At 37.8% G+C, this 11372-nt stretch overlaps 1 protein-coding gene across 1 annotated transcript; it reads right to left on the bottom strand.

The window, feature by feature from the left end:
• Window positions 1-318: 318 nt before the first annotated feature.
• Window positions 319-8416, bottom strand: LOC143881862 (uncharacterized protein At2g38710-like). Its single transcript, XM_077385181.1, has 5 exons — window positions 8144-8416; window positions 6326-6445; window positions 2332-2446; window positions 984-1077; window positions 319-787 (listed from the first exon to the last, which is right to left on the bottom strand). The coding sequence occupies exons 1-5, from the start codon at window positions 8245-8247 to the stop codon at window positions 585-587; spliced, it is 636 nt and encodes a 211-aa protein (XP_077241296.1). The 5' UTR covers window positions 8248-8416; the 3' UTR covers window positions 319-584.
• Between the last annotated feature and the right edge of the window lie 2956 nt (window positions 8417-11372).

Raw genomic sequence — 11372 nt, 5'->3', positions numbered from 1 at the left:
TGTAGGGCTCATAGGCAGTGGCCATCCCAGCCCTGGTGCGGTCTGGTCCACGTACCGGCGCACAACAATTGTAGGGCTCGTAGGCAGTGGCCAACCTCCCAAGTTGTTCTCAAATCATTTCCCTTTCTTTTCAGTTTTTTAACCCGTCCTTTTTCAAAATTTTGTTGAAACATTTGTGAAAATAAAAGTATATACTTTTCTTCTTTTATATGATTATATGCAAATAATTTAGAGAGGTATTAAAAAAAGCCACAAGTTCTTTCAGCCCTAAAGGGGAATTTGAACGAAAAATGATGCAATGATCAATAAGAAAGTGGATTATGCACAAAATAGACCCATAAATATATTTTAAGTCAAAGTTTTGAAGTTCATATAATACAGCTTGACATATGAAGCTGTTCAGAACTGAATTTTGTATATAGTCAATTTCTTGAGTAAGCGTTTTCCTTACTTTTCATTTCCCTCAAATGCAAATTTATAGATAAGTAAACAGGAGAGATGGAATTAATACCAGATCCACCATTCAACTGCTTTAAATAAGCCTTTTGAATTTCTAACTTGGGTTATGGAGAAATTAGGATAAATTAATAGTTGGGCATGGATCCAACAACTGCAGGGACAGCTCCTCTTGTTCTTTTAACATGGGTGGCATAGTCACTGTAGTGCAATGTGTAGAGGGTGCTCTGGTAACGCGTCAAATGGATGTGCTTGCGGAGCGACTCAGTGATAGCGCCATTGTAACCTGCTTTGCGCATCAGAGAGTCGATTGTCTCTGTCTTTGTCCAACCTGTTTCGAGCCCAAGAACCAAACAATTACATAGTAAGTAAGCATGGTTTTGTTTTTTTTGTTTCTTTGTTTTTTTAAATGCTTAAAATGGTTTTGTTATTAGAAGGCAAACAGTTATTTCCTTTTTATCTTTGTTTGTCTACTTAATGTAAACTTAAAATTTTCAGAATGAATATCAACCATAAACAGAATATACCTTCATGGGCAGCCACCTCAGGCAAGTATGTTGCGGTATGCCTTATATTATAATCAGGGTCAGAAAATTCAATGATTAGACCATGCTTTCCAACCTGCGGCAATGATCATGAGAGCATATTTCAATCATGGATTACAAAGCAAACTCAACACAAGGCAATGCAACCTTTGTTTTTTGTCTGGTTGATTTTGATACTGAAGCATTCTTAGAGGGCCGACACGCCCCACCTGCAAATACCCAAAAGAGTCCAGCAGCCCTGAAACTTTACAGTACTACTAAGGCCATGTGTGGACGCAAGGAATTTTTTTTTTAATGACGAATCAGTGTCTCCAAGAGGTGAGAGGGGTAGGGCAGGTGGGAGAAGGAGAGATTTGAGAGGGCACGATTGAGATGAGGGTGAGAAGTGGCTAAAAATCAGGAAAAAGTCGATCCGATTTTGAGTGGAGTTCTTTGTTTCTAGATTTTTAGCCACTTCTCACCACTTGGAGACACTACTTTCCTGATTTTTAGCCACTTCACCTGCCCTACCCCTCTCACCACTTTGAGACACTAGTTTATCATGAAAAAAAATCATGGTAGCCAAACATGTCCTAAAAGGAAATAAAATCCCAATGGAGTGTACATCCTGCTGATGTTGGGCGTGGGGGTCTATAGTAGTCTATTGGCTTTGAAACTCAATGAAGCCAGCCATTTTTTTTATTTACAGAATTACTGTGAATTTAATTAACTCTTAGGGCAGTTTGAAATAGTATTTTAATGAGGAGTTGTAGGGTTTATAACTTGGGCTATCTTTAGGATTGGACCGTGCAAAATCTTGAAGAAGCTGGGTGACAATGCCTATGAGATTGGACAATCCAATATCATGTTCACTGAAAGAACCTAGCAATTGGACAAGCTTCACAGATTGGTGAGGAAGCTTTGGAGATAGATGCGAAGACAATTGAAGTGTTTGGCTATATAATTAGTAAATGAAGCAATCTTAATGGCCCAGGGGGGTGGACAATACACTCAAAAGTCCAGCACGCCTGAATGTTAATAGAAGAAAAAAGGGAAGGACCAAATAGATGACAACCTGCTGACATCAACAGAAGGACCCAAACGTAGGCTTCAAAATTTAGGGAAGCTGCCATTCATTTATTTGGAGAATTACCATGATTTTATTTATTGATTTTTGGGAAAGTTCCAATAGTTGATTAGGGTTAGAGTTTGGACTGTTTATATGATTTTATTTGTAACTTTGTCTTACCTAGGAATTTGTAGCAGTTTGAGGGTTGAATTAGCTTCATCTGATTTTTCATTCTAATAATATGAAACTAGAAAAGTACTGAACAGAAAAGAAGAGGCAGACCTCCCAATCAAGGTAGTTGAGATCAGATTCATAGTCAGTCAGAATGGAAACTGTACATTCTAAATACGGCAATTCTTTAGGCTGTATGGGAGGGAACCGGCGGTCCCTCAGAGCACTGCAAGATAACACAGAAGGAAACCGATGAAATGGCATTTTGCAAGCAAAAAAATGATACATAAATCCATCACAGACAAAGGGTTAAACGGGCACAGAAGATTTTCAATCGGTAGCAAGCCATGACAGCACGTTCACTATACTTGGAATACAAAATCAATTAAGCATAATTTAATAAAAGCAACAACAGCCAACAAATAAAACAACCAATTGAACAGTGATATGCCAAATGACACCAAAGATTAAAAAAAAGAGAAGAAACTACGTGCATGGTGCAACCAAAGCGTAATATACCCCCTTTTTTTTAAATGGCAGGTGAAATTTTATTAAGAAAAGAGGAACATACAAGAAAAACAACCGAGGTGGTCAAAACAAACATACACAACTTCCACCAGGCTCTCGAAAGATGAGATTATATTCCTTTATCAGACAAACGTAAATACGTAATATAGTGATTATATGGGTTTATGTGATGATAATCCAATAATTGGGAGCTATAACAATGAAATTCAGAAGATAAAGGCCAATTCGAAAGAAGAGTTTAATAAGAAGGTTTTCCTTTTCCCGAACAAGTAATACATTAATTTTTTTTTTTGAACAGTAACAAGTAATACATTAAATTAAAGAAGACAAATCCAAAAAATGAGGCTAAGGAAAGCATCCAATACAATGAAACAAGGACAAAAACATAGAACAAAAAATATTTTAAATTAGGCATTTCATGCCCTAGATACTCCAAATTTGGTTCAAAGATTTGCCCAACTATTTTCATCGTGAAGGATATGAGAAGCAACATTCAAACGGTAAGCCCAAGGGTTCAACCTTGGCAATCTTCTAAGTTATGTTCTGATGATTCCAACCACAATTTGACACATTATTTTAGGTGTTTATATTAATGTGTAGAATGTGTTTCAGTGTGCTTGTGCAAGCTAGATGAAAATCACATCAAACAGAACCTTGGACAAAGGCAAGGGCCAAATTGACAATGTGAGCTTGAATCCATGGAAAATGGAGCTAAGTGAGAAGACTTTAAAGCTAGAAGAAGATCCATGGAGAAGAATATGAGATCTCAAGATTTGAAGTGAAGAATTGAAGAAGTTTTGGTCAAGTCTAGAGTGCAATTGTAGTCCCTCAAAGTAAAGATGTGGATAATGGTACTAGGATAATGTGGATAATTTTTGGTCAAGTCTAGAGTGCAATTGTAGTCCCTCAAAGTAAATATGTGGATAATGTGGATAATTTTCAAATCATTTTTAAATTATTTTTAACAAAAAGTAGGCTTCCTAAGGTTTTCGGAATGCACAAGAATGTCAAAATCCGATAAGAAACGAAGGAGATGTGAATTTTTTAAGATTGACACAAAATCGAATAACTGCCCAAAAATTTGGGCGGACCTCCGGGCTTCGTCCGTTTTGCCCGTTAACAACCCTGTAACGGCTAGTTTAGCATTCTAAACTCTATACAAGGGGTTCTATGACCCCTAAACACATGTAGAACACACTTGAGACCATCTTTCACTATATACTTGTGCAAACATCCTTTGTGCCATTATCTGAATATGACTTGAGGGATTAAAGTAGGATTTCAACTCGTATTATTGGAAAGACTTTGTAGTGAGCTTGAATTTGTATATCCAAATTTGAAAAGGTGATTTTGATCTTTCTTTATTGTAATTTGGTGAGGACACTGCAACAACCTTCAGTCTCAAGGCTTGGGGATAAAGGCTTGGCTTGGTGGGAGTGCACCGAATCAACCATTGGAGCTTGGAGCAAAGCTTGCAACGGTTTGGTCTTCACCTGTACGAAGATCGGGATAGTGGAAGCACGAAGAGGGGGCGGACATCTTCGTGAGAGTGGATGTAGGCCGGGTGTGGCCGAACCACTACAAAAATCCGGGTGCATATTCTCTTAATCTTTTCTCTATTCTTTTTTGCATCTACTATTTTTATCCTCCCAAGTTCTTAATTGTTAATTTGTTCTTGCTTTTAAACTGAATTATTTTTAAGAGAACAAAAGGTTATTAAAATCCCAATTCACACCCCCCACGCCCTCTTGGGTTGCCACTTGAGCCAATACAAACTTAGATAAAATCCCTCGTTCCCTAAATATATCTTAAACTCCCAGAGCGGGAGGGATTCCCCGATTAGCCAGCAGATGGTGTTACGTGGATCTCCTTCAATCTAGATCTTAGGTATGACGGAATTAGATATGAATTTAACTCCATTCCACGCTGCCATAACATCCGCCACAACTGTATCCACATCACCACAAGGATCTGCATAAAATAAAAGAATTTCTCCTTTTGGGTTCAGCAAATACTCCCCTGAAACCAGCCGCCTGAGCAAGTGTTAATCGAGTGGGTAAATCTACTTCTCCCGTCAAAATTAAGTCTGATTCACCCTTCATTGAGGGCAGACCACACGGCAAAATACTCTTCTCTTGTTTCTCATATTTGCATTCATCTTTACATTCCCCAGAGCTGTTGAGTGAGGAATAAGAAGCTGGCATAATTTGCACCGCTCTCAACATTTGTATAACCCAATGGATCCAGGTACTTTCTATATTCCTAAAGTTCTTAGACTAGTTGTTGAAACCGTTACTAGAGATGCTCTCATTACTAGTGATTTTATATCTTCAAGATACCTAGCTTCCCATGTCAATACCGCTAACTTCCCTATTGCTACAAGGAAAGATGTGTTTGTGCCCACCACCTTATAACCAACCTTGTGTTATCAGTATTTGTCTCCTTATAAGGCATAACTTTCAAAAATCTATTCTTTTAAAGTTCTCAAAAGTGGTGTTGAGAACTCTAGGTCATCTAGAGTGTTGGAAGGCTATGGAAGAAGTGACCAAGGTTTTAAATTTCGGTTTCGGTCCGAAATCATGTAAAAATATGATTATGATGTCGTTTTTTTTTTATTTCGACCGAAATGTCTAAAATTTCGGTGTAAATTTCGGCGATTTCAGTGGAAATTTTGGCTATTTCGGTGAATACTTCATAAATTTCGGTGGGAATTATAACATTTCGGTGGACTTTTTAAAAATTCCGGTGGAAATTTTGTAAAAAAGGGTAAAAAACATTTCGGTGACATTTCGGCGAAATTTTGCCGAAATCTTGTAAAGAAACGACTTCATGTAAATTTTGTTTCGGTCGCGGTCGAAACCGTTTCGGCCGAAATTTAAAACCATGGAAGTGACAGAAGCTCTCATGAAAAATACCGAGGAACTTGTCAAATTATCGGATAGTAACCCCACAGTTGGGTGTAGATGGATTCACCTTGAAATTCAAGGTGATGGAGCTATTGAAAGGTAAAAGACACAATTAGTAAGGGGCATTCACTGAGATACGGACCCAACTAATCACCTTCCACCAACAAAGGACCATTTTTTTTTAATGGCGTTAAAAAACCACCAACAAAGGACCATTTTCGATATGAGCAGTGAATTAGACAATAATGTTATAATGAGGAAACCAAATAAAACTAACTTGTAACTATATCCATATACATGACCCATTCATAATAAAAACGTAAGTAAAGCCCATCTAAAATGTCCAACAAGCCAACCATAGCCTGTCCGTACACACTTGATCACATGTTTATAATATATAAATTATAAATATAGTACATAAACGGAGAAGATAATAAACATATTTCAAAAATTGGCACCGTAAAAGATTGAGAAAAATCCCACATGTGGGAGACACGTAGGTGAGTGAAACAGGGAACAAAAAGATCCTTCTCACTCAAAGTCAATTCCCATTTCATTTTGGTTTGACATGAGACATGACGGGGAGAGTAGAAAACATGCACAGAATCAATGAATTTAAAGAAATAGAAGTCAATGGCTTCAAAAATAAAACACATGCTTCAAAAATATACCTGGTTAAAGCATAGTCCTTGAACCCATTGATCAAGCAACGAGCTTCTAAGGTTCCTATGCATCCACGCAGACAAGGTTCCCCACCATTAACCGCTTTCTTCCAAGTGACAAACAATGGGCTGAAAATTAGGACAAACAAAAAAGAGAAGTTAAAATATCCAAGATGATAAATTCTTTAAAACTGCCAACTAAAATAAATGCATTTGCAGGAGAAAAAGACAGATTTTTTTCAATTACATAGAGGGTCAGACAACAATATAGTGAAGCGGACTACTATAAAAATTGGATTTCGATTATAAGATATAAACCAAGGTTGCCAGAGCGGGAATCGAAGGCTCCCAGGGAAGAATCCTGCTTCCTTGGTATAAACTGCCCATCGTAGGAACGATTAGTACCAAACAAATTCAGTAGGAACCAGTTCAAAACAAAGGCCAACAAAAACTATCCAATTTCAGCTACCTGATCTGCCACCGATTTGGCCTGAGTTTTATTTTCTCTATCTTTTTTTTACCTTTATGAAACCAGATACAATCAGTCGCTTTGTTAGTTCAATTAGAGCCCGTTTGGATCCCGAGAAGATTTTGATTTGGAATTCTCACATTTGCAGCCCTTTTTGCGTTGACATTTGGATCCCGATCAAATCCTTGAATTTCCAATTCAGCGACAGTGAAAAAATCCAGATTTCCAAATAAGCTGTGGAAATAAGAAATTGGAAATCCACAGATCTGGCATTTTCCTTCACCCTCTAGGCTCCTCAACCTCTCCCTTGCAGCAGGAATTACCCCCTTCCCTCTCTGTCTCCCTCAACATGAGCTGGCAGATCTATTCATTTTGTACTGAAAACTCAATTCCAAATCCAAATACAAAATCTGAGGTATCCAAACAGGCCGTTATAGTGAAGTGCACATAACTGCAGAAGAGTTTCAGAGGAGCAAACCTACATTTACTCATAAAAAAACTAATCTAGTGTTGATAGACATGGACAAAGTGCATAGGTAGCTTTCTTCAGAGCTTTGAACTCGGTTACCCGCGGGTAACTGATTGCAAAGAACAAAAAAGGCAATACCAATAGAAGAGTATCATTTGAGAAACCAATAACAATGTCACTCAATTAAATCGAACCTTGTAAAACCCGTTAGAAGTAACATCATCACCAATAAAACATAGAACCAAAGGAAAATACATAGAGATTATTCAGAAATTCATCCAAACCCAGGTGAGGCCAAGGTGTAAAAAACACAATGCAGAAAATTAAATGTAACATATCACAGAGAAAAAAGTAAAAGCAAACTCATGAATTACATCTAAATGCACAAAATATAGAAATTAAGGAAATTCAAGAAAGAAGTTCATCCATCAAATCAAACAGAACGAAAAAAGGAATATCGAATCCTAATAATCGCATCGGATTAAGACCCTGTTCGTTTCAGATTACGACAACCAATTGTGAGTGCTAAACTGATGATTGGACTCAAACTAAAACACAATTTTTAGTCCAATAATAGGTTTGGCACTCACAATCAGTTGTCATAATCTTAAGGCCCTGTTCATTTGAGATTGTGACAACCGATGGTGAGCCCACAAACTGATTATTGGACTGAAGTTAAACAACAAACACACACACACACACATCAGATTACATCAAATCCTGAGATAACATAAAAAAAGTTAGATAAAGAAAAACCCTATAAGATTAAAACCTTCGGACACCCAAACCCATAAAAATCTATCAAATTCAGGAAAAAAAACAGAGAGAGAGAGAGAGAGAGAGAGAGTTTGGGAATTCTAACGATCAAATTGAAACCCCAGAAACGTACTATTGGGCTTCATCAAAAGCGGGGGGAGGAGCTTGTTGGCAATTGTAATGAGCCACGAGCGTGTCAAAGCAATAGACCGCCATTTCCCGATTTGCAGACACCATCTTGGCGCGAAAGTAATCGGGAAAAAGACGGGAAAAATTAAAAACTCACGACGAACCCAAATCTCGAAAGCAGAGATACAGCCTAGACTCTAGATCGAGTCGAAGATTAGAAAAAGGGTGTTGAAATTCGTTCTTAGGGTGCGTTTGAGTACCCACAAGAAAAATACTACTACTTTTTTGTTTTGCCTGTAAATAAAGGCTACTTATATTGGCACTACCAAGTTTTAATAATTGCACGAACTTATTTTTTCTTTTATTATTTAAACAGCTGTCAAAGGTTGTTTCAGTTCCAAAAAAACCTTTGAGAAGCCGGTTAAAAAGGAAACGACAATCTAAATTAGTGCAATTATCGCAAAATGGTAGTGCCAATATCAGTGACTTAAATAAAACGAAGTAGAGAGGAAGTTGGAGTCGAGACGTTAGCTTTATTTGTTGGGATAGATCATCCATAGGTGGGACCCACTATGTCAAATGCTATATCCTAGTGTAATGAGGAGAGAGTTGAGAAATCCCAATACTAGAGAGAAGTATATAAACCACCTTTCCTAGTTTAATTAGAAGACATTAGAGAACCTAATACAATTAACAACACCCAACCATATGGTTCCCGGAGCAATTTGTGCATGGCAAAATATGGCCCATTCCCCTGTGTTCATCCCCTTCCACTCAATAAAAAACATATGTGGCTCCATTCTGAAGATATCTCACTCTATACAAGAGATAACATACTTGGAAGGTATTACTTAGGGGTGTAACTGGGGTCGCGCTCAACCCGAACCCGACTGGTTCAACCCCATCTTGGCTCGGGTTGGGTCTGCATTTCCACGGGTTGGGTTGGGAAAAGCCAACCCAATTTAATTTCAAGTTGGGTTAGGGTTGAGGACTTGGCAACCCAACCTGACCTCCGTCCTCTAATTTTTCCTTTATTTTCTTTGGGTTATTTAATTTTTCTGTTTGGCCAAAGGTGAACCCGATCCAACCTGACTCAACCTGACCCGATTTCGGGTTAGATGGGTTGTGTTAGGGTTTAAAATTTTAGAGGCGGATTGGGCTAGGGTTGACCACCCTCAACCCGAGGCTGGGATTGGGTTGGGTTAGGGTTGAGGGAATCCTATCTCGGGTTGAATTAGGGTTGGCCTCAACCCGACCCGAGTTGCACCCATAGTATTCTTTTGCATTGTTCCAAAGATGGTTGGTTGTTAATGTCTCAAAAAATCAACAAAAATGTCACTTCCTTTAATCACTTGACAAAGCTATAATCCAACTACCAGTTTTGTTTAATCATTTTTCCCTTCACGGCATTGCCTTGTCAACTTCTCCCACTTCTTCAGACTGCAAAATTTTTGGCATTACTGAAATTTATCATGGCCTCGCAGGGACAGAACTTGGACTTACAATTTCTTTAATAACCATCACTCATTTTCTATGTCAAACTGTCACCCGATTTTCCATGATGGGGTTTTTATATTTAGGAATGGACAGAATATTAGTTGTTTTTTATCCCTTGAGGAATGCTTGGTCGGTTCTTACAATGGTTACTACAGAGAAAGATGTTGAAGAAAACACCCTTGGACAAACTTAGAAAGCTTGAGTGGTCAGAATTTCTTGGTAGAGTCGAAGAGATTTGAGAAAAATGAGTTGTTAAACAATTCATGTGGAAATTCGGTACTTTTCCACACTTGAGTCAGCTGTTGTGATAAAGAACACGCTCAAACCTTTTCAAACTCTGTCAAATCACTTCTAATTTTTTTTTAACACTTCTAGGTTGGTAGGAGAGCCCTTAGATGCTCAATCATGGAAGGCTTTCAATCAAAAATATGTTTTAATCCGTAACTTTTATCTCCTTGAATTTCATAAAATATATTAAATGGTTTGTGAGCAACTGCTCAGATAAGCTTATCTAATCAGAGCTCACAAACCATTAAGGGGGGGCCACATTTTGGGGGTGATCCTAAGCATTCATTTGGAAAGCCCCATCATGGATGGGGTGTGTACCAAAAATCAGCTCCATTGGATCATCTTACGGTGTCCATTTGTGGAAGGGGAAATGGGCAGATACTGTTTGTCCACAAATCTGCTCATTTTTTCCCTCCACAAATGGAATGGTTAGGATGACCCAATGGAGCTGAATTTTGGTACACATCCCATCCATGATGGGGCCTTCCAAATGAATGCTTAGGATCACCCCCAAAATGTGGCCCCCCCTATGGTTTGTGAGCTTTGCTCAGATAAGCTTTATTTGAGCAGCTGCTCACAAACCATATCCTCTTCCGACAATTATTTGCAAAAAAAATCTACATTCTTCCAAACGAGATCTATGTGGATGAGAATTCATGGGGTTTTAAGCCCTAAAGTTAATAAATGGAGATATTTTTATCAAGTGCATGAAAACACCAAAACACCTCTAATCAACACTTTCCTTAGAGGTAGTGTGTTTTTAAGTGATTATCCTAGTTTAATTATTTTGATTTAAAACCTTACCTAGTTGTGCCTTGTAATTAGTCTCATAGCTTAATATGTGGATATGCATTAATTTTAACTGATAAAGTTTAATGATGCTTTTTAAAGATACTTCTCATTTTTAAGAGGTACTTGAATTTGATTTCTTAATTGATTTAAACATATCATAGCATTTTAAAGTAGTACAATCTGATGAATAAGCATGAATATCTTTTATTCCTATTGAGCACGAAAATAAATCTGACTTTCATTAAAATTACAAGCTTTACAATTAAAGAAACCATTAATTCAATAAAAGAAGATTACAAATGTACTTGAGGGGAGAGAGAATGCCCTACATATAAGTGAACTCTAGAAGCTCCCAGTTTGGAAAGGCCATCGGCCAAATCATTGGCACTTTTGGGAATGAAAACATAGTTCTTTTATCTCATCCAATAGGTTGGCAAGTCTACACTCACATGGACAGGTGATATTCCCTTTCACCCACAACATAATAATAGAAGAGTAGCTTTCCAATATTGCTTAACGGACAAATTCAATAAGATTAATCAGACGAGGTGGGCATCTGAAATCGACAGATTGGACACATATTGCTCTTTTCCAGCCACTCAACAATGCACTCCTCATGAAATAAATGTGAACATGGCATTATCTTACTCTTCATC

The sequence above is a fragment of the Tasmannia lanceolata genome, unplaced genomic scaffold, assembly GCF_043159265.1.
Source record: "Tasmannia lanceolata isolate RefF3 unplaced genomic scaffold, GAP_Taslan_0.1 ptg000007l, whole genome shotgun sequence".
Lineage (NCBI taxonomy): Eukaryota > Viridiplantae > Streptophyta > Magnoliopsida > Canellales > Winteraceae > Tasmannia > Tasmannia lanceolata.
Note: the sequence above shows the minus strand (reverse complement) of the source record. Positions and strands in the feature narration are given on the sequence as shown.

Coding starts and splice junctions, on each gene's coding strand:
- LOC143881862 (XM_077385181.1), bottom strand. CDS start 8,247: ATGGTGTCTGCAAATCGGGAAATGGCGGTCTATTGCTTTGACACGCTC. Junction 2,447..6,325: donor AAGGACTATGCTTTAACCAG/GTATATTTTTGA, acceptor GTTATCTTGCAG/TGCTCTGAGGGACCGCCGGT. Junction 788..983: donor TGAGGTGGCTGCCCATGAAG/GTATATTCTGTT, acceptor GGCTCGAAACAG/GTTGGACAAAGACAGAGACA.